Source organism: Hyla sarda, chromosome 12 (assembly GCF_029499605.1).
Source record: "Hyla sarda isolate aHylSar1 chromosome 12, aHylSar1.hap1, whole genome shotgun sequence".
Classification (NCBI taxonomy): Eukaryota; Metazoa; Chordata; class Amphibia; order Anura; family Hylidae; genus Hyla; species Hyla sarda.
The window spans coordinates 70094682-70115320 of NC_079200.1; the positions used below are offsets into that span (position 1 = coordinate 70094682).

A 20639-nucleotide genomic window follows, 5' to 3' on the forward strand; every position below is an offset into this window, starting at 1 on the left:
ATATCTCAGATTTAGAAGGAAGACATGACCGCACATCCACATGTTATACATTGATCTATTGCTTCTCAGTATCTAATATCAGGTAGTTAATATACATTTTGATCGTGTGGCAGCCATTGTTGCCTGGATACATTGGGGGAGATTTATCAAAACCTGTGAACTTCCATTTTAAAAAGACCTGGGAAAGATCTTATTGGTTGCTATGGGCAACTGCACCACTTTTCCTATGCACAGGTTTTGCTAAATCTTCCCAACTTTTTTAAAATTTTGCCTTGGTTCCAGCACTCCACCCATCCAACCCAGGTGCTTTCCATTAGCAGCAGACTACTTAAGGGTTAATCCTTAATCTTTATCCAGTCTGCTGGCTAGGGTCACATGGTAAGGTGAGTGGTTGTGATCTGTTTGCATTGGTATGTGGCAGTAGTGGCACTGCTGGACCACTGGGTCATTCCTTCCATGGGTTCCAGTGTTGTGGTGGTCACTACCCAGCTCCATGCCATTTAAAGGGTTACTCTGTGTGAAAAAATAGGGGATAAGATATCTGATATGGGGGGGGGGGGGTGCTGCTCTGGAGGCTGATTATAACGGAGTGCTGCATGAAAGATTGCGGGGGTCCCCAGCAGCGGGACCCCCATGATCGGGTATCTTATCCCCTATCCTTTGGATAGGGGATAAGATGTCTTGGGGCTGGAATACACCTTTAGGGTATGTTCCCACACGGTGTATTTGCTGCGTATTTTATTTTCCCTGTTGAAGTCAATGGGTAGGAAAATACGCAGCACCAAATACGCAGCAAAATACGCTGTGTGGGAATGCACCCTAAAGGATATCAGGTGTACATGTATTCCCTAGTCCTGCTCCGGCTGAGCATGCTTCTTACCCAAATGCTGGTAGCTAAGCACTGATAACCCTGATCAATGCTGTTCTATGGCACAGGATTGTTCAGTGTATGCATTATTGGTCACCTCATATAAGAGGGAAAAAAAATTATAAAAAGTGATCTAAAGCTCCTATCAAAACAAAAATAAGGCAAGGATAAAAACTACAGCTCACGGTGCAAAAAACGAACCCTCATACAGCTGTGTATACAGAAAAATAAGAGAATTATAGCCTACGGCAGTATTCCCCAACCAGGGTGCCTCTTGCTGTTGCAAAACTACAACTCACAACATGCCCGGACAGCCAAAGGCTGTCTGGGCATGCTGAGAGTTGTAGTTTTGCAACAGCTGGAGGCACCCTGGTTGGGAAACTCTGGTATAGGGGTTAGACAAGAACAATTCAAGGCAAACCAATTATTGTGCAAAAAGTTATGAGGAGATTTATCAAAACCTGTCCAGAGGAAAAGATACCCAGTTGCCCATAGCAACCAATCAGATTTTCTCCCATTTTTGAAAAGGCCTCTGAAAAATGAAAGAAATGATCTGATTGGTTGCTATGAACAACTCAGCAATTTTACCTCTGGGCGGGTTTTGATCAATCTCCCCCAGCATGTGTGGCCATGTCTTTTTCTTTGTGGTACCCCCCCAAACATCAGTGACCCCCTTACAGATAAAATTAAAATGCATATGCACATAACCCCCACCTCTTGACAAGAATAGCTGAGACTTCCCTGGCCTGCAAGTTTAATGGTTCAATCTCGCTGCCTGTGGTGGGGTGCTGATTCTCTGTCCAGCATGGGGCCTAGAGAATGGCTGGTCAGAAGGCCTCTGGACAAGTGCCCACTTTGTATGCCCAGACTTCCTTCATTGTCCGCTATATATACCGTATTTATCGGCGTATAACACGCACTTTTTAGGCTAAAATTTTTAGCCTAAAGTCTATGTGCGTGTTATACGCCGATACACCCCCAGGTGTATAGCAACAACGCAGGGGACGCACGCCGGAGGCCTGTAGCAGTGCGGACCCGACCCCGGCAACAGGTAATTATGCCACTGGGGATGGGGGGGGCAGCGGCGCCGGCAATGGGTGCCGCTGCCCCTCCTCTCCCCCTGGCTGTCGGCGCCGCTTCTCTCACCCTGGCTATCGGCGCCGGCAATGGGGCGCCGGCACCGATAGTCAGGGGGACAGAACGGGCAGCGACGCCGATAGCCAGGGGGAGAGGAGGGCCGGCAGCAGGGCTCTAGACCCCAGGAAAGGCAGGGGGAGAGAAGCGGGCAGCAACGTCCTCTCTCCCCCTGCCTTTCCTGGGGGTGTATCGGGGTATACGCGCGCGCACACACGCACCCTCATTTTACCATGGATATTTGGGTAAAAAACTTTTTATACCCAAATATCCTTGGTAAAATGAGGGTGCGTGTTATAGGCCGGTGCGTGGTATACCCCGATAAATACTGTATATCAGCATTTATATTGCACAAGCAGAAATCTAGGTCATAAAGTGTAGCAATGAAAGTTCTTACAGTACCATTGACACACCAGGTGGCTGCAAAGAACATTCATCTACAACATACACTGCTCAAAAAAAAAGAAAGGGAACACTTAAACATCACAATGGGGGAGATTTATTAACCCCTTAAGGACCGGGGGTTTTTCCGTTTTTGCATTCTCGTTTTTTGCTCCTTGCGTTTAAAAAATCATAACTCTTTCAATTTTGCACCTAAAAATCCATATGATGGCTTATTTTTTGCGCCACCAATTCTACTTTGTAATGAAGTCAGTCATTTTGCCCAAAAATCTACGGTGAAATGGAAAAAAAAATCATTGTGAGACAAAATTGAAAAAAACACAGTTTTGTAACTTTTGGGGGCTTCCGTTTCTACGTAGTACATTTTTCGGTAAAAATGACACCTTTTATATTTATTCTGTAGGTCCATACGATTAACATGATACCCTACTTATATAGGTTTGATTTTGTCGGACTTCTGGAAAAAATCATAACTACATGCAGGAAAATTAATACGTTTAAAATTGTCATCTTCTGACCCCTATAACTTTTTTATTTTTCCGTGTATGGGACAGTATGAGGGCTCATTTTTTGCGCCGTGATCTGAAGTTTTTAAAGGTACCATTTTTGCATTGATAGGACTTATTGATTTTAAATGATATAAAAAGTGACCAAAAATGTACTATTTTGGACTTTGGAATTTTTTTGCGCGCACGCCATTGACCGAGCGGTTTAATTAATTATATATTTTTATAATTCGGACATTTCCGCACGCGGTGATACCATATATGTTTTTATTTACACTTTTTTTTTTTTTTTATTGGAAAAGGGGGGTGATTCAAACTTTTAATAGGGGAAGAGTTAAATGATCTTTATTCACTTTATTTTTTTCCCCTTTTTTTTTGCAGTGTTCTAGCTCCCATAGGGACCTATAACACTGCACACACTGATCTTCATCATTGATCACTGGTTTCTCAGGAAACCAGTGATCGACGATTCTGCCACATGACTGCTCATGTCTGGATCTCAGGCACTGAGCAGTCATTCAGCGATCGGACAGCGAGGAGGCAGGAAGGGGCCCTCCCGCTGTCCTGTCAGCTGTTCGGGATGCCGCGATTTCGCCGCGGCTATCCCGAACAGCCCACTGAGCTAGCCGGCAACTTTCGGCAACTTTCCGTCAACTTTCGCTTTTAGCCGCGCGGCTCAGCTCTGAGCGCGCGGCTAAAGGGTTAATAGCTGCGCTATTAGAGGCAGGTCCCGGCTTCACTATGACTCCTGGCCCGCCGTGATATGATGCGGGGTTACTGTGTAACCCTGCGTTATATCAGGAGAGCAGGACCAAGGACGTACCTGTACGTCCTTGGTCCTTAAGGGGTTAAAGGAGTTAGACTTTTTTCCCATCTAAATTTGTCGCACAGTCGCAGTCTAAATGACACTTTTGCGACTTTTGCTTAAGAGGATTTTTAGAACATGATGCATTCTAGTCTATTTTAGACGGAAAAATGCATTGGTGCTGAATTTATCAAAAGCGACTTTTCAGCGACAAGTCGCATCGGCTGAAAGTATGCCGAAATGTCAGACCATGCTGGAGCAGGTTAAATACTAGTGTTGGGCACGAATATTCACATTTCAAAGTTTTACCCGCATATGTGCATATTCGTATATTCCTTCTTTTCACCTGTGGGCCAATTAGAATGATGCAAATACACTTGTCAGAGGTTATCAACAACATCCCTAGCAACCAATAGTAAAGTTGCCCACCCCCTCACTGTTTTCTTCCTCCAATACGCGAACATTCACATATGCGAATAGAACAAACACGCAAAATTCGCAAATATAGGATGAATATTCGTCTATATATTCGCGAAATATCGCAAATTCGAATATGGGCAATGCCGCTCATCACTAATAAATAGTCTAAAAGCATAGATCCCAAAGTCCGTGCGCAGAATTTATCAAGAGCCGTGCGACTTTTGATAAATTAGGTGCATAATAGAAAAGCCTAATGCTCTGTAGTTTGGTTTATATTGATGCGGGAAATAGACAACTTTTATAAATCTCCCCCAATGTAACTCCAAGTCAATGACACTTCTGTGAAATCACACTGTCCACTCAAGAAGGAACAGTGACAATCAATTTCACATGCTGTTGTGCAAATGGAACAGACAACAGGTGGAAATTATAGGCAATTAGCAAGACACCTCCAATAAAGGAGTGGTTCTGCAGGTGGGGACCACAGACCACTTATCAGTTCCTATGCTTCCTGGCTGATGTTTTGGTCACTTTTGAATGCTGGCAGTGCTTTCACTCTAGTGGTAGCATGAGACGGAGTCTACAACCCACACAAGTGGCTCGGGTAGTGCAGCTCATTCAGGATGGCACATCAATGTGAGCTGTGGCAAGAAGGTTTGCTGTGTCTATCAGCCTAGTGTCCAGAGCATGGAGGCACTACCAGGAGACAGGCCAGTAAATCAGGAGACATGGAGGAGGCCGTAAGAGGGCAACAACCTATCGGCGGGACCACTACCTCTGCCTTTGTGCAAGGAGGAGCACTACCAGAGCCCTGCAAAATGACCTCCAGCAGGCCACAAATGTGCATGTGTCCACTCAAATGGTCAGAAACACTCTGAGGGCCCGACGTCCACAGGTGGGGGTTGTACTTACAGCCCAACACCATGCAGGACGTTTGCCATTTGCCAAAGAACACCAATATAGGCAAATTTGCCACTGGCGCCCTGTGCACTTCACATATGAAAGCAGGTTCACACTGAGCACATGTGACAGTCTGGAGACGCCCTGGAGAACGTTCTGCTGCCTGAAACATCCTCCAGCATGACCGGTTTGGCGATGGGTCAGTAATGGTGTGGGTTGGTATTTCTTTGGGGGCCGCATAGCCCTCATGTGCTTGCCAGAGGTAGCTTGACTGCCATTAGGTACTGAGATGCAATCCTCAGACCCCTTGTGAGACCATATGCTGATGCGGTTGGCCCTGGGTTCCTCCTACTGCTAGACCTCATGTGGTTGGAGTGTGTCAGCAGTTCCTGCAAGAGGAAGGCATTGATGCTATGGACTGGCCCGCCGCCCGTTCCCCAGATCTAAACCTGATAGAGCACATTTGGGACATCATGTCTCACTCCATCCACCAATGCCATGTTGCACCACAAACTGTCCAGGAGTTGGCGGATGCTTTAGTCCAGGTCTGGGAGAACATCCCTCAGGAGACCATCTGCCACCTCATCAGGAGCATGCCCAGGCGTTGTAGGGAGGTCATGTGGAGGCCACACACTACTGAGCCTCATTTGACTTGTTTTAAGGTCATTACATCAAAGTTGGATCAGCCTGTAGTGTGGTTTTCCACTTAGATTTTCAGCGTGTCGCCATATATCCAGACCTCCATGGGTTGATAAACTTGATTTCCATTGATTTTTGTTGTCAGCACATTCAACTATGTAAAGACGAAAGTTTCATATGATTAATTCACTCATTCATTCAGATCTAGGATGTGTTATCTTAGTGTTCCTTTTTTATTTTTTATTTTTTTGAGCAGTGTATATACCCATTGAAGACGATGGGTAGCAAAATGTATAAATTATTATTATTTTTTTTTTTTAAGTTCAGTTCTGCCTGAACTAGTTCCCTGATCCTGCTCTTCTCGAATAGCCCAAAAATGTGTAGAAGGGCTCATTCACACGGATGGATCTGCAGTGTATTTTACGCTGCGGGTCTGCCTACAATGGACCCTACAGTGCTGCCTGCTCATAGAGGCAATCGGCTGATACAATCAGACACACTGTGATGTGAGAGTCGCTGCTTGTATGCGCTCACATCGCGGGTGCTCTTGGCCTAGCTCAGGGAGCAGGGGGAGCGGCCGCGATGTGTGAGTACACTGCGCGTGCATGCAGAGACTCCCACATCTCGGCGTGTCTGCTCTTAGCAGTGAATTGCTGCTATGAGCAGACACAGAGGAGGCAGCACTGTAGGGTGCATTGTAGGCGGATCCGCAGCGTAAAATATGCTGTGGATCTGTCCGTGTGAATGAACCCTAACACTGTCTAAAAGCCCTGTCAACAGGTGTGGTCACCTTGGAGCATATTTATGAACTTCTGAGATGTTTATAAGGCAAAGGTTATTTCAAAGTTCTGGCAACAAATATGGCTATGGGTCAATGGATGGTACCCAGTGGGAACTAACAGGTTAAGTGAAAAAAAAACACAGTTCACTAGCGTATATTTTTTAATTTTTTTCTATTAATGCCCGAAAATGATCCCTTTTGGATGCAGATCCTGGCTAGTGTTTATGTACAAAAAAAAAAAAATGCAATGGCTTTTCCCTCTATGCTGCTTTTTCACAATTCGTGTTTAAAAATAAATAAATTTAAAAAATGTAAAATTACCTGCAGTGATGCTTTACCATAATTATGTATGTGGGATCCTACGATCTATGTTGTTCACTGATCACTGTCCCTCACAGAGATCTTCATCTAGCACCTGCTATCTCTAAAATGGCTGAAGCTCTGGCTTTGATAGTGGCTTTGACATTACTCCTATACTTCCTTCTGAGAGCTGTTTGAAAGGCAGCATGGGGGAGACTTGTCTAAACCTGTGTAAAGGAAGTGGTGCTTTTGCCCATGGCAATCTGGTTGTTATGGACAACTGCACCACACTTTCTGTATGGGATTCCCTGGGGTCAGGTGCCTGATTTTATTTTAAAAGGTCTGCTAAACCGAATTGCCTGAAGTTTGAGTTCTAGCCAAACAGCTATTTTAGCAAAACTCACAATATAAGGTCCCCCACCCTCTGTAAATGTTATGGAATTACAGGATACCATAATGTAATGGAACAAAGAGAGGCAGAAAGCCAGGGACAACCCTGACTGATAAACCACTCGGTGTAATAAAACCGTCTGGAAAATACCGGATATAATTGTTCTCTTTGAAGTCATGTTGACAAACCATAATCATGTTACAATGTAACAGGGTAGAACTATCAATAAGGGGCAACCTTCCCCAATCATCCATAGTCCTTGTGATCTGCATAGTAACCCCTGCTTCAACACATATAAATCTAATAAACCTGAACCACTGAGCATAACAAAGTGGTCACATGATATGTAATTCTGCGGTCATAGGAAATCATATGTCTGAGATTTTGTTTTTTTTTTAGACTGGCAATTTGGAAGGATTTTACTACATTACATCTGACCTGGTCATAATCTAAACCAGTGTTTCCCAACCAGGGTGCCTCCAGCTGTTGCAAAACCACAACTCCCAGCATGCTTTGGCTGCCAGGGCATGATGGGAGTTGTAGTTTTGAAACAGCTGGAGGCACACTGGTTTAGATTATGACTAGGTCTGGTGTAATGTTGCAAAACTACAACTCCCAGCATGCCTGGACAGCCTTTGGCTGTCCAGGCATACTGGAAGTTGAAGCTTTGCAACAGCTGGAGGCGCACTTGTTGGGGAAACTGTCTAAAGGTTCACAAAGAGAAAGCAATGACAGCGTGTTGCCACTAAGACTCTGGGGGAGCACTGTTCTGTAACAACGTGTAGCTCTCTAACTGCTGCAAACACTACAACTCCCAGCATGCCTGTGGTTGGAGAGCCACAGCTACAGTCACTTCAAAGGTTTACAAAGTTCCAAACCTTTCTACAAATGCTGCCAGACTACAACCCCTGTTATGTCCTGACAGGACATGATGAGAAGTCTATTTTTCCCCAAAAGCTGAAGAGTTACACTGGTCTATATCAATATCAGTCTCAGGGCAGCTATAGATGTTCAAGATCTCAGATAAATTTGAAAAAGATGTAAATGTTCTGCAACATTGTATCTGTGCAATATCCTTTAATATGACCTACATCTGTGGTTCTCCAGCCACATGCATGCTGGGAATTGTAGTAACACGTTGAGAAACGCTGTTAAAAATAAGTGTATAAAGGAGGATATGTAGCTACATGAGTTAAAAGAATAATAATAAAAAAGAATTTAGTGCCGGAGCCACTATAAGATCACTTCTGAGGTGTTCGGATGAGAGAACACACTATAGACTGTCATGGCTGGGGACAGGAAGAGAAGGTGGTGATATTAGGGGCACCCCCTCCTTCTGATTTCCGGCTATGATCTGTTTGGGGGGTGGATTAAGGCGTCCCTTGCTCTCTGTCCCAGAATTCCCTGCTGCTGGCTTTTTCTCCAAATCTGCATCTGGCTGTGATCCCAGATCTTGTCCCTGACTCGCTCTCCATTTTAGAGTCTGCAGCTCAGCTCCCTCCCCGTCACTGTGAGTACTGCATAGGGGGTCTGCACTACGAATCCCCTTAATGTGGGTGCTGCTTGGTACATGTGGGGCTGCTGAGGTTGAGAGGGTGGTGAAATAGAACTGTGGCGTAGATGTAAGATCTTCATCTGCCAGGGCAGTGAGAATGTGCAGGCCTTACCAGTTTACCTGCTTTACATGCAAAAGCTTCTCACATGGACCCCAGAGCTCCATACTCCTAGCTTTATAGCTGCTGTACCAAAGAGCTGACAATCTAACTATAGCTACGTAGATGGACACAGGATAAATTAAGGGACGTTTTGACCTTTCCCTGTTCCCAGAGGTCAGAGGAACGCACAACTCGGGTGCCAAGTGGCAGTGCCAGGACTTTCTGCACAGCGTCACACTATGGTAGGAGGGTGGAACTGCTACTTGGTCCTAAGAGGACATGACCCTAATTACTTGATACAGGGGGGTAGTGGAGGGGACAGCACTGACAGGTGGCGTATGGGGGCAGCACAATCTGACAGTCTTTTCCATTACAGATGTTGTCGGTTCTGGCACAGAGGTCGCCACTTTTGGCTAAAATGAGGGTTCTGGGAGCCATCGGCGTGAGAGCGGCCCACAGCCACGGGGACCATGGTAAGTGCTGGGAATAAGATTGTACAACAGGAGGTGGGAACAAGGGGAGATGTGGGGCACAAACAATGGGAAGTTATAAAGTGAGGTGCAGGGCACCAGCAGGGAGAATCCCGTTATCAGAAAAGGGAAGACTGTCCAGAGACAAGCTTTGGGCATTATGACCGACCTGGAGGCATGAGGCACCTGTAAGATTTAGGTGGTAAGGAGGGCCTGGAATAAGGTGAGTTACAGTATGTAATATTCAGGAGAGTCCAAATTGAGCAGTTAGGCCTGTATTAGCACTCGGTGTAAGGGACCCTTAGAAGTAAGGAAGCCTCATGAGGTACATGAGTTGGGGGGAACCTGTGATAAGGCAGCAAACTGTTTGTGTACAGGATAAGGTGAGAGGTCCTTTAAAATCTGTGAATTGAGCAAGTCTGAGAGTGAGACCTGAGACAGCTGTAAAAGACAAGGACACAGAGGTAATGGGACACAGAGGTATGAGGCGCCAGGAATGGGACACAGAGGTATGAGGCGCCAGGAATGGGACACAGAGGTATGAGGCGCCAGGAATGGGACACAGAGGTATGAGGCGCCAGGAATGGGACACAGAGGTATGAGGCGCCAGGAATGGGACACAGAGGTATGAGGCGCCAGGAATAGGACACAGAGGTATGAGGCGCCAGGAATAGGACACGGAGGTATGAGGCGCCAGGAATGGGACACAGGATGATCTAGGGGTACAGAAGACTGAGGAGCTGTAATAAGAAGTGAACAGAATGAGGTGTGAGGCACCTGTAAATGACAAAAATAGTGTCAGGTTCTTGATACATGGCTTAAGACAAAGGTGGTTATAATGAGTGCCTGTAATAAGTCAGTGAAGTGTGAGTGGCACAGGATAAGGTGTGAGGTGTTAGTAGCAAGAAAAAGATGAGCACAATGAGCCAAAGGATTGCATATGGAAGAGGAGTCACAAGTGAATGACATGTACTACAAGTGACTGCTGACAGTTTCCAAAAGACAAGGTGAGGAACAAGGTTGTGAACCACAGCTTTTACATTTTAAGGGTAGGGTCACATGTGCTGTATTTCCCTACTCATTGAAGTCAATAGGTAGCAAAATCAACTGCAGGAAAAATGCAGCAAAATGCTGCATGTGTGACCCTACCCTAAACCTTCAGAAGTTCTATAATAAAGCAATTGCCAATGTCAACATTTCCTTCACCAAAACCCCACAAAAGCACTGGAAGCTGAAGATTATGGGTGGAAGGACTAAATGGGATGGAGGGGGGGGGGGGGGGGGGGCTACTCCACTGGGTACCTTACTGTGGTGTCTCGGGTGTAAAGATGAGGTGTATGGGGCAGATGTTGTACATAGGGGAAAGTAAGGTGTTATTAACCCCTAAATGTACGTGATGCCAGGGCTATAATAGTCCAAGACCAGGTTAGGGTTAATGGTAGCTTTACTGAGGTAGACAGATGGCACTAGCCTTTACAGCTAGGCCAGGATCCCAGAGAGGTGGCCAGTAACACAGAAGGACCCCGCAGCTTTCTGGAACTTGTAGTGACTTTGACAGACTTCAGGACAGCCACGCTGACTATAATAGACTTGACTGTAGTGACAGCAGACATGGATGACTACAGCTTGTGGCTATAGGTAGGCTTGAGGCCTCCAGATGTGCTGGACACTAGCTCCGAGACATCTGGTCTTTACTGTGCCTCAGGATCTAAGAGCGATTGTAATGGCTCCCCCTCTTATAAAGGGGGGCTGAGCCAGAAGCCCATAGGTCAAGCTGCAGTTCACCTGGTTAGCTGGTGCTCTCTGGGTAACATCATGTGAACACATTATCATGTGACTAACTCAAAGGTCCTCTTATACATCACACATAACACCATACTTAATATATATTACTATGGGGGAGAGCCCTTGGGCCCTATCAGGTTGAGTTCCTCTGTGTCCTAGGTACTGTACGGGAATATAACCCGTACTGGGACATCACATTGCTGCCAAATAAGACTGGGCCGAGCTGTAAAGTAATAAAATTACTGTTATACTGCTCCAATGTACATAAATATAACTACTATAAAACGTTCCCCTATGTACAAGAATAGAACTAATACATAAAATTTCTCCCTATTTACATAAATATTACTACTAACATTGTCCCTATGTACAAGAATATACCTACTTTAATGCTGCCCATATGTAAAAAAAAATATATAAAAATAAAGTACCCCACTTTTAATACTGCCCCTTGTACAAGAATATAATTACTTTTTAAAATATGTCCAAAGCTGCTTTTTCACCCATTCTGCACATATCCCTGCAAAGAGACGCAGCTAGTGATTGACTAAGGACATGGCGTCCAAAAAGATTTTATATGACTTTGTATGCTGGAATATTAATAAAGTAATATTGGATCACCACCTCGTGAGCCGGATCTTCTGTGCTTTTGGATTCTGTTGCTGTGCTCAGGCTGTCCATGCCCCGAGGAGGGGCTCTGCAAATTGCGGGTGTGGTGAGCTGAGCTATTGGACTTTCCTGCTAATGCTGGGTGGTACAGTTGCTGAGGCAACCTAATGACTTCCAGCAAGAGTCCTGTGCACAGAACTCGCTGGGAGTCATATATGATTGTCTGGGAAACTGTATTGTACTGTGTAGTTTATCTGCACTGATGTGTAGTCCTATCGGGAGAGCAGCTTTGAACTTTAATGGTGACTCCTATAAAATATTGCTTCCTATAATATTGCTTTTTTTATCTAATACTGCTCATATACAAGAATGAACCTCCTATGTACAAAAATATGCAACTGTGATGTGACCTGGCTTTAATGTAGTAATGTCTTCCATCAGTAGATGCAGTACCATCTTACACAAAGCCAGCATATTTCGACCACCGAACTTTACCACTGCCCGATATCCCCTTCCATGATGGTCTTACCTCCCAGGAGAATGCCCTTAAAGAAAAAGAAAAAGGACCTTGGAAGCAGCTGAGTTTAGAAGACAAGATATCACGTAATGTACAGTGTGATATAGACCAGTCATCTACTGGTATCCATTACTGGAGTATTATGGTTACACTGGTATGGCCATGTGTTCAGAATGTTTTATTGGAATTTACAGTCATGACAATGGTTAATATGTGGCTTGGAAATCAGTACAGATCCAACCTCGCAGATGGGAACGAGGCATCTGTAATATCCAGAAAGTAAGGAGGGTCTAGAATTGTGCATCTGTATAATTCAGGAACTGTAGAGGGCCTGGAGTAGGTGAGGAGAATGTGTAGAATCCAGAAAGTACAGGGGGCCGAATAAGTGCCATAGATGCTTTCTGGAAGAAAAGTCCCTTTATCCTATCATCATGACTTAAGCATAGAAGGAACAGAGAACATTTAAAGTAGTTGTCAGGGGGCTAAGAATACTGAGGGTGGAATAAAAATAAAAAGGAGTGTATACTTGCCTACCCAGATTCTACACAGCTGCGTTGATACTCCTGGTCCCATATCATCTTGACTACTTTCTGGGTCATGTCTTTCCTGCAAGGACTGCTCTTCTCCTGCCAATCACTAGCCACAGCTATGCCATATGGGACAGTTATTTCAGGGATGTCATATCTGAACCAGGAAATTACAGAAAGGACTAGAAACTGAGCTTTGGCTCAGCAGCTGTAGGAGGTCGGGGGAGATGGGCATTATCCAGTCAACAACAGTCTCTGAAGGTATGACATATGTATCTGCTATTGGGCACCTATAGCCCTGTGCCTAGGGCAGCATGGCTGATGTGGCTGCCGCCATACACCTGGAGGAGAAAGCATAGCTTCCCTTCTTTCGGATAAATTCACATGGGTCAGAATAGTTGTAAATTTTTCCTGCAGATTTGTAGTCTGCCATTTACTAGGTTTTTAGATGTGGTAGATTTTACCACTTTGTGTATAGGGGTGAGATCCACTGTCAATCTGCAATGTATCTGCATGAGAACATTCCAACTCTTAGGCCATGTTCACACATCAGAATGTCTGGAGAATCACCGTGGACATTCGGCAAACTGCGGGTGCTGGCATAAACATACCGGAGCGAGGAATGCGCAGTCTCATAGATGGCTATGCATTTCATGCAGAGTCCAAAGAGAGAATGTTTGTTCGGGCTTTTTTTTTTTATTTTTTTATCTGTGGACACGGAAATCGGAATTTCCGTGCTGGAAACATCTGGCACAGAAATCCTGCCATGTGCACAGTGCAGCTGAATCCTGGTAATCTCAACCTGACTCTGCTACAGTGGAATTTCCATGCAGACATTCCAATCGGAATTCCGTTCAGAAACTCTGATGTGCGCACCTAGCCTCATGAAATCGCCCTAATGGGGTGTATTCATTTAGAGTGCCTAGGGCAGTGTTCTGTTAATATGGCCCTGGCGACACCTGCAACCTCCTTGATTTGTATAACCGTATTACTTGTCGTTCTTCTTCTTAGTGTTGCAATTTCCATGTTGAGAATCGGTATAAAGATCTATATTAGTATATGTGATTGTTAGACAGATCTTTGATGTCGCTAGGAAGTGGATGGACTTATCTCCCACCTCCTTGCTAGTGTTTGCCACCAATATTACCTATTTACATGTTCTCTGTTCCTACTATGCTTATGTCCTGGTGATTTAATGAAGGGGGGGTAGAAGATTTTCCTGAATTCTGTTAACCAAACACTGTCAACAAGAAGTGTTCTAGCCATACACCATTAACGGTAACTCCTTATGTTCAACCTATGCTGCACCTAAGATAGCCAGGCTCTCTCATGATTACATGGTGGCTTTGTGTGTGGGGGGGGGGGGGGGTGTCAAGCTTACTTTGATGCTGCGATTCCCCCTCCTCTTCTCACTGCCTTCCACAGTTTACCGCATCAAATTTAACCAGACCTATGCAGAGATGAACAAGCCGACCAACGAGTGGAAATCAGTGTTTGGTGCCATCTTCTTCTTCTTTGGAATAACAGGACTCATAGTGTGGTGGCAAAGAGTACATGGTAAGGATATCTGAAACTGGAATTCTTTTGTAGGACCATAGACTAGAAATGACACCATCTTTTCTGTCCATGTAGTGTTCCCTCAACTTCCGCACACCCTGGAGGAAGACTGGAAAGAGAGGCAGGTCCGCAGAATGTTGGATATGCGCGTAGGGCCCATTGAGGGATTCTCCTCAAAGTGGGACTATGAAAAGAATGAATGGAAGAAATAAACAAAGGGCAAGGAAGAAACCCGATCAGATCCACCACAAACTCTGTATACAACCTAACCACAGTGTGTGTCCATGTACTTATTCAGCAGCAGTCTGGAAATAAACTCTGGAAATTAATTCTCATGACAGATGTGAATTGGCATTCTGTTACTCATAAACCTACTTATGTATAATACATATATGGATCAGAATTTGACCTTTCTAACCCAGAGGTCCGCATAGTGTAGTCATTCCCAGCATGCATTAGCAGCCTATGGTTGCTTGCCTTGATCCTGAGTTACATCCTGTATAATATTCCAGAGTTGCCCATAGCAACCAATCAGATCGCTTCTTTCATTTTTCAGAGGCCTTGTTAAAGGGGTATTCCAGTGAAAACCTTTTTTTCTTTTAAATCAACTGGTGGCAGAAAGTTAAACATATTTGTAAATGACTTATATTAAAAAATCTTAATCCTTCCTGTACTTATTAGCTGCTGAATACTACAGAGGAAATTATTTTCTTTTTGGAATGCTCTCTGATGACCTCACGAGCACAGTGCTCTCTGCTGACGTTATTATAATAATAATACTTTATTTATTGTTGTGCTTAGTGGGATTTGAACCCAAGTCCCAGCACTGCAAGGCAGCAGTGCTAACCACTGAGCCCCCATTCTGCCCTTAGCATACATCTGCTATGCATGGTTGCTAAAATGGACAGAGATGTCAGCAGAGAGCACTGTGCTTGTGATGTCATCAGTGTTCCAAAAAGAAAGGAATTTCCTCTGAAGCATTCAGCAGCTAATAAGTACACAAAGGATTAAGATTTTTTAATAGAAGTACTTTACAAATATGTTTAACTTTCTGCCACCAGTTGACTTAAAAGAAAAAAGGTTTTCACCGGAGTACCCCTTTAAAAATCAAAGAAGCAATCTGATTGGGTGCTATAGGTAACTTTTCCTCTGGACAAGTTTTGATCTCCCCACTGAGTACGTATTTCACATTATTTATCCTGTACTGATCCTGAGTTGCATCTGGTATATTTTTATTTATAACTCTAAAAACAATGATATGATTAATAGATTTCGATCTGGCTATTAATAAAGCTAAGTAGACGAAAGTCCCTACTGACTTCAATGGGGCTTGTGGCAGATTTTCCGCAGTGTACGTTCCGCGGCGGAAAATCTTCAGCGGACAGCCGAGAAGAGCCCTCCCACTTTCAAATACGCAGCGGAAAACCCGCGCGTGTGAACGTACCCTTAGGCTGGGTTCACACTACGGAATTTCCAAACGGTATTTTGTTTTGAAATTCCACTCAGCATTTCTGACAACAGGATTCCGCTCTACAGTGCACACTACAGAATTTTAACGGTGGACACTCCTTGTCCATTTTTTAGGCAAAATCCACTCCGCAGACATTTTCATCTATGGGGACAGCAATGTCAGCTGTCCTAGCACCAACTGATTCAGTCGGCGCTGGCCACACTCTGAAGCTCCAGCCAGGTTTTGTCCGTACTGTAGTTAGTCTGACATCCTGATGTAACCATTGGGTACTAGGTTATGCAGAGTCAGACTGATCACATGACAAAATTAGAGTAATAAAACGCACGAGTGCAGCTGTGCTCATATAAAACTGCTGCTGTAGGATTAGTGATACTGGGGGAGATTTATCAAAACCTGTGCAGAGGAAGAGTGGTGCAGTTGCCCATAGCAACCAATCAGATTGCTTCTTTCATTTTCCACAGGCCTCTAAGAGGCCTGTGGAAAATGAAAGAAGCAATCTGATTGGTTGCTATGGGCAACTGCACCACTCTTCCTCTGCACAGGTTTTGATAAATCTCCCCCACTGTATGTAAATGTGCACTCCAGGTTTATTTCCTAATCACTTGTCATAAAGCACAATTTGTTTCATTCTAGCACAGCTGCATCTATCCATTTGATTACTATAACTAGCAATCACATGACCAACAAAGTGTTTATTTTATTTTTATTTTTTTTTTGTGGCTTAATAAAGTATGTCAAAAGGAAGTCAGGTTCTGGGTCAGCTGACTTTCTGTGAACTAAAGAATAACCTCACTTATAAAATTGCTCCGGCTAGCTCACAGACCCCCTCCCCTTCCCTTCCCACCCACAATTGTATACCGCAGCTAATTCCAGGAGAATATATATACATCTTGAATGATAAATCTCCTGAGGTTGTGTTCACACATTGCATTTCTTGTTGCGTTTTTTTTCTCTCTGACTATTTTATTTTTCTCGCTAAATCGTGGCAAACCGCTATTTTACTGCAATTGTGCAAATCACTGTAAGCATGTCTTTACCGCACTATGCACGATTGCAATTATTTTGGAAAATTCCACCAGGCACAGCCAAAATGAGTGGTTATAGAAATTCAATGTGCGGACACAGCCTACTACCTCCAATGGTGCCAGAAAGTTTAACCCCTTAAGGACCAGGCCATTTTACACCTTAGGACCGGAGCGTTTTTTGAACATCTGACCACTGTCACTTTAAACATTAATAACTCTGGAATGCTTTTACCTATCATTCTGATTCCGAGATTGTTTTTTCGTGACATATTCTACTTTATGTTATTGGTAAAATTTTGTCGATACTTGCATCGTTTCATAGTGAAAAATTTCAAAATTTGCTGAAAAAATTGAAAATTTCGCATTTTTCGAACTTTGAAGCTCTCTGCTTGTAAGGAAAATGGATATTCCAAATAAAAAAATTTTTTATTCACAAATACAATATGTCTACTTTATGTTTGCATCATAAAATTAATGAGTTTTTACTTTTGGAAGACACCAGAGGGCTTCAAAGTTCAGCAGCAATTTTCCAATGTTTCACAAAATTTTCAAACTCACTATTTTTCAGGGACCAGTTCAGGTTTGAAGTGGATTTGAAGGGTCTTCATATTAGAAATACCCCACAAATGACCCCATTATAAAAACTGCACCCCCCAAAGTATTCAAAATGACATTCAGACAGCATTTTAACCCTTTAGGTGTTTCACAGGAATAGCAGCAAAGTGAAGGAGAAAATTCACAATCTTCATTTTTTACACTCGCATGTTCTTGTAGACCCAATTTTTGAATTTTTACAAGGGGTAAAAAGAGAAAATTTATACTTATATTTGTAGCCCAATTTCTCTCGAGTAAGCACATACCTCATATGTCTATGTAAAGTGTTCGGCGGGCGCAGTAGAGGGCTCAGAAGCGAAGGAGCGACAAGGGAATTTTGGAGAGTACGTTTTTCTGAAATGGTTTTTGGGGGGCATGTTGCATTTAGGAAGCCCCTATGGTACCAGAACAGCAAAAAATCCCCACATGGCATACCATTTTGGAAACTAGACCCCTTGGGAAACGTAACAAGGGGTAAAGTGAACCTTAATACCGCACAGGTGTTTCACGACTTTTGCATATGTAAAAAAAAAAAAAAAAAAAATTTTTCACTAATATGTGTGTTTCCCCCCAAATTTCACATTTTTGCAAGGGTTAAAAGCAGAAAATACCCCCCAAAATTTGTAACCCCATCTCTTCTGAGTATGGAGGTACCCCATACGTGGACCTGAAGTGCATTACGGGCAAACTACAATGCTCACAAGAGAAGGAGTCATATTTGGCTTTTGGAGAGCAAATTTTGGTCGGGGGGCATGTCGCATTTAGGAAGCCCCTATGGTGCCACAACAGCAAAAAACCCTCACGTGGCATACCATTTTGGAAACTAGACCCCTTGAGGAACGTAACAAGGAATAAAGTGAGCCTTAATACCCCACAGGGGTTTCACGACTTTTGCATATGTAAAAAAATATATTTTTTTTTTCACTAAAATGTGTGTTTCCCCCCAAATGTCACATTTTTGCAAGGGTTAATAGCAGAAAATACCCCCCAAAATTTGTAACCCTATCTCTTCTGAGTATGAAGGTACCCCATAAGTGGACCTGAAGTGCACTACGGGCGAACTACAATGCTCAGAAGAGAAGGAGTCATATTTGGCTTTTGGAGAGCAAATTTTGCTCGGGGGGCATGTCGCATTTAGGAAGCCCCTATGGTGCCAGGACAGCAAAATAACCCCCACATGGCATACCATTTTGGAAACTAGACCCCTTGAGGAACGTAACAAGGTGTACAGTGAGCATTTACCCCCCCACTGGTGTCTGTCAGAACTTTGGAACAGTGGGCTGTACAAAATTTTTAATTTGCACAGCCCACTCTTCCAAAGATCTGTCAGACACCAGTGGGGGGTAAATTCTCACTGCACCCCTCATTATATTCCGTGAGGGGTGTAGTTTCCGAAATGGGGTCACATGTGGGTTTTTTTTTTTTTTGCGTTTGTCAAAACCGCTGTAACAATCAGCCACCCCTGTGCAAATCACCTCAAATGTACATGGTGCACTCTCCCTTCTGGGCCTTGTTGTGCGCCCCCAGAGAAGTTTGCGCCCACATATGGGGTATCTCCGTAGTCGGGAGAAATTGCATTACAAATTTTGGGGGGCGTTTTTCCCTTTTACCTCTTGTCAAAATGAAAAGTAAAGGGCAACACCAGCGTGTTAGTGTAAAAAATTTATTTTTTTACAATAACACGCTGTTGTAGACCCCAACTTCACCTTTTCATAAGGGGTTAAAGGAGAAAAATCCCCCCAAAATTTGTTAGGCAATTTCTCCCGAGTACGGCGATACCCCATTTGTGACCCTAAACTGTTGCCTTGAAATACGACAGGTCTCCAAAGTGAGAGCGCCATGCGCATTTGAGGCCTGAATTAGGGATTGCATAGGGGTGGACATAGGGGTATTCTACGCCAGTGATTCCCAAACAGGGTGCCTCCAGCTGTTGCAAAACTCCCAGCATGCCTGGACAGTCAACGGCTGTCCAGCAATACTGGGAGTTGTTGTTTTGCAACAGCTGGAGGCTCCATTTTGGAAACAGTGGCGTACCGGACGTTTTTCATTTTTATTGGGAGGGGGGGGGGCTGTGTAGGGGTATGTGTATACGTAGTGTTTTTTACTTTTTATTTTATTTTGTGTTAGTGTAGTGTAGTGTTTTTAGGGTACAGTCACATGGGCGGGGGATTACAGCGAGTTCCCGCTGCGAGTTTGAGCTGCCGCGCAAAATTAGCTGCATCGCAAACTTGCAGCCTGATACTCACTGTAAGCCCCCTGCCCATGTGAATGTACCCTGTACATTCACAAGGGGGGGACCTCCAGCTGTTACAAAACTACAACTCCCAGCATGCACAGTTTATCAGTGCATGCTGGTAGTTATAGTTTTGCAACAGCTGGAGGCACACGGTTGGGAAACACTGAGTTAGGAAACAGACAATGTTTCCCAACCAGTGTGCCTCCAGTTGTTGCAAAACCACAACTCCCAAACATTCTCAGGAATGCTGGGAGTAGTAGTTCGGCAACATCTTTAGAGCCAGATGTTGCCGAACTACAACTCCCAGCATGCTGGGAGTTGTAGTTTTGCAACATCTGGAGGACTACAGTTTGCAGACCACTAATACAGTGGTTCCCAATCTGTGCCCTTCCAGATGTTGCAAAACTAGAACTCCCAGTATGCCAAAACTGTCCAGGCATGCTGGGAGTTGTAGTTCTGCAACATCTGAAGGGTCAGATGTTACAGAACTACAACTCCCAGCATGCCTGGACAGTAAGGGCATGCTGAGGATGTGTAGTTTTGCAACATCTGGAAGGGCACAGTGGTCTCCAAACTGTGGACCTCCAGATGTTGCAAAACTGCAACTCCCAGCATGCCCAGACGCCAAGGGCTGTCTGGGCATGCTGGGAGTTGTAGTATACACGGTCCCATTACAGCAATGCATGTCGCTTTACGGCGACGTGCATTGCTGTAAAGGGCCCGACCGCGGCTGAAGATCTACTCACCTGTCGCCGCCGCCGCCATCTTCCTCGCCGGGATCCGGGTCTTCAGGGACGAGGTAAGTACCGGGGCCGGTCCCCTGCACTCCCCCGTCCCCCGCCTCGTCCTCCGGTCTTCCTCCCGTCCTCTCCAGACTTTCAGGGGCCGGGCAGGACGGGAGGAAGTAACCGCCCCCCCTCCTGCGATTGGTCGGTTCACTAACCGACAGATCGCAGGGGATCGGAGGAGGTGGCAGGCTTGCCACCTCGCTCCGATACTTCAGCATGGTCCTGGCTGTCTGTGACAGCCGGGATCATGCGAAATTAC

General features: G+C 44.6%; 1 protein-coding gene across 4 annotated transcripts; it reads left to right on the forward strand.

Annotated features, from left to right (window-relative positions):
- The first annotated feature begins 8499 nt into the window (after window positions 1-8499).
- On the forward strand, window positions 8500-14601 carry LOC130296718 (cytochrome c oxidase subunit 4 isoform 1, mitochondrial). Of its 4 annotated transcripts, none has more exons than XM_056548571.1 (5): window positions 8500-8656; window positions 9178-9274; window positions 12107-12268; window positions 14135-14266; window positions 14342-14601. In XM_056548571.1, exons 2-5 carry the CDS (start codon window positions 9178-9180, stop codon window positions 14476-14478), a joined length of 528 nt encoding a protein of 175 aa, XP_056404546.1. In that variant the 5' UTR covers window positions 8500-8656; the 3' UTR covers window positions 14479-14601. The 4 variants fall into 4 exon arrangements, with proteins under 4 accessions (XP_056404546.1, XP_056404548.1, XP_056404545.1 ...); XM_056548573.1 differs by having other exon boundaries at window positions 12110-12268; XM_056548570.1 differs by lacking the exon at window positions 8500-8656 and adding an exon at window positions 9025-9043.
- The last annotated feature ends 6038 nt before the right edge of the window (window positions 14602-20639 follow it).

Coding starts and splice junctions, on each gene's coding strand:
- LOC130296718 (XM_056548570.1), top strand. Junction 9,275..12,106: donor CCACAGCCACGGGGACCATG/GTAAGTGCTGGG, acceptor GTCTTCCATCAG/TAGATGCAGTACCATCTTAC. Junction 14,267..14,341: donor GTGGTGGCAAAGAGTACATG/GTAAGGATATCT, acceptor CTGTCCATGTAG/TGTTCCCTCAACTTCCGCAC.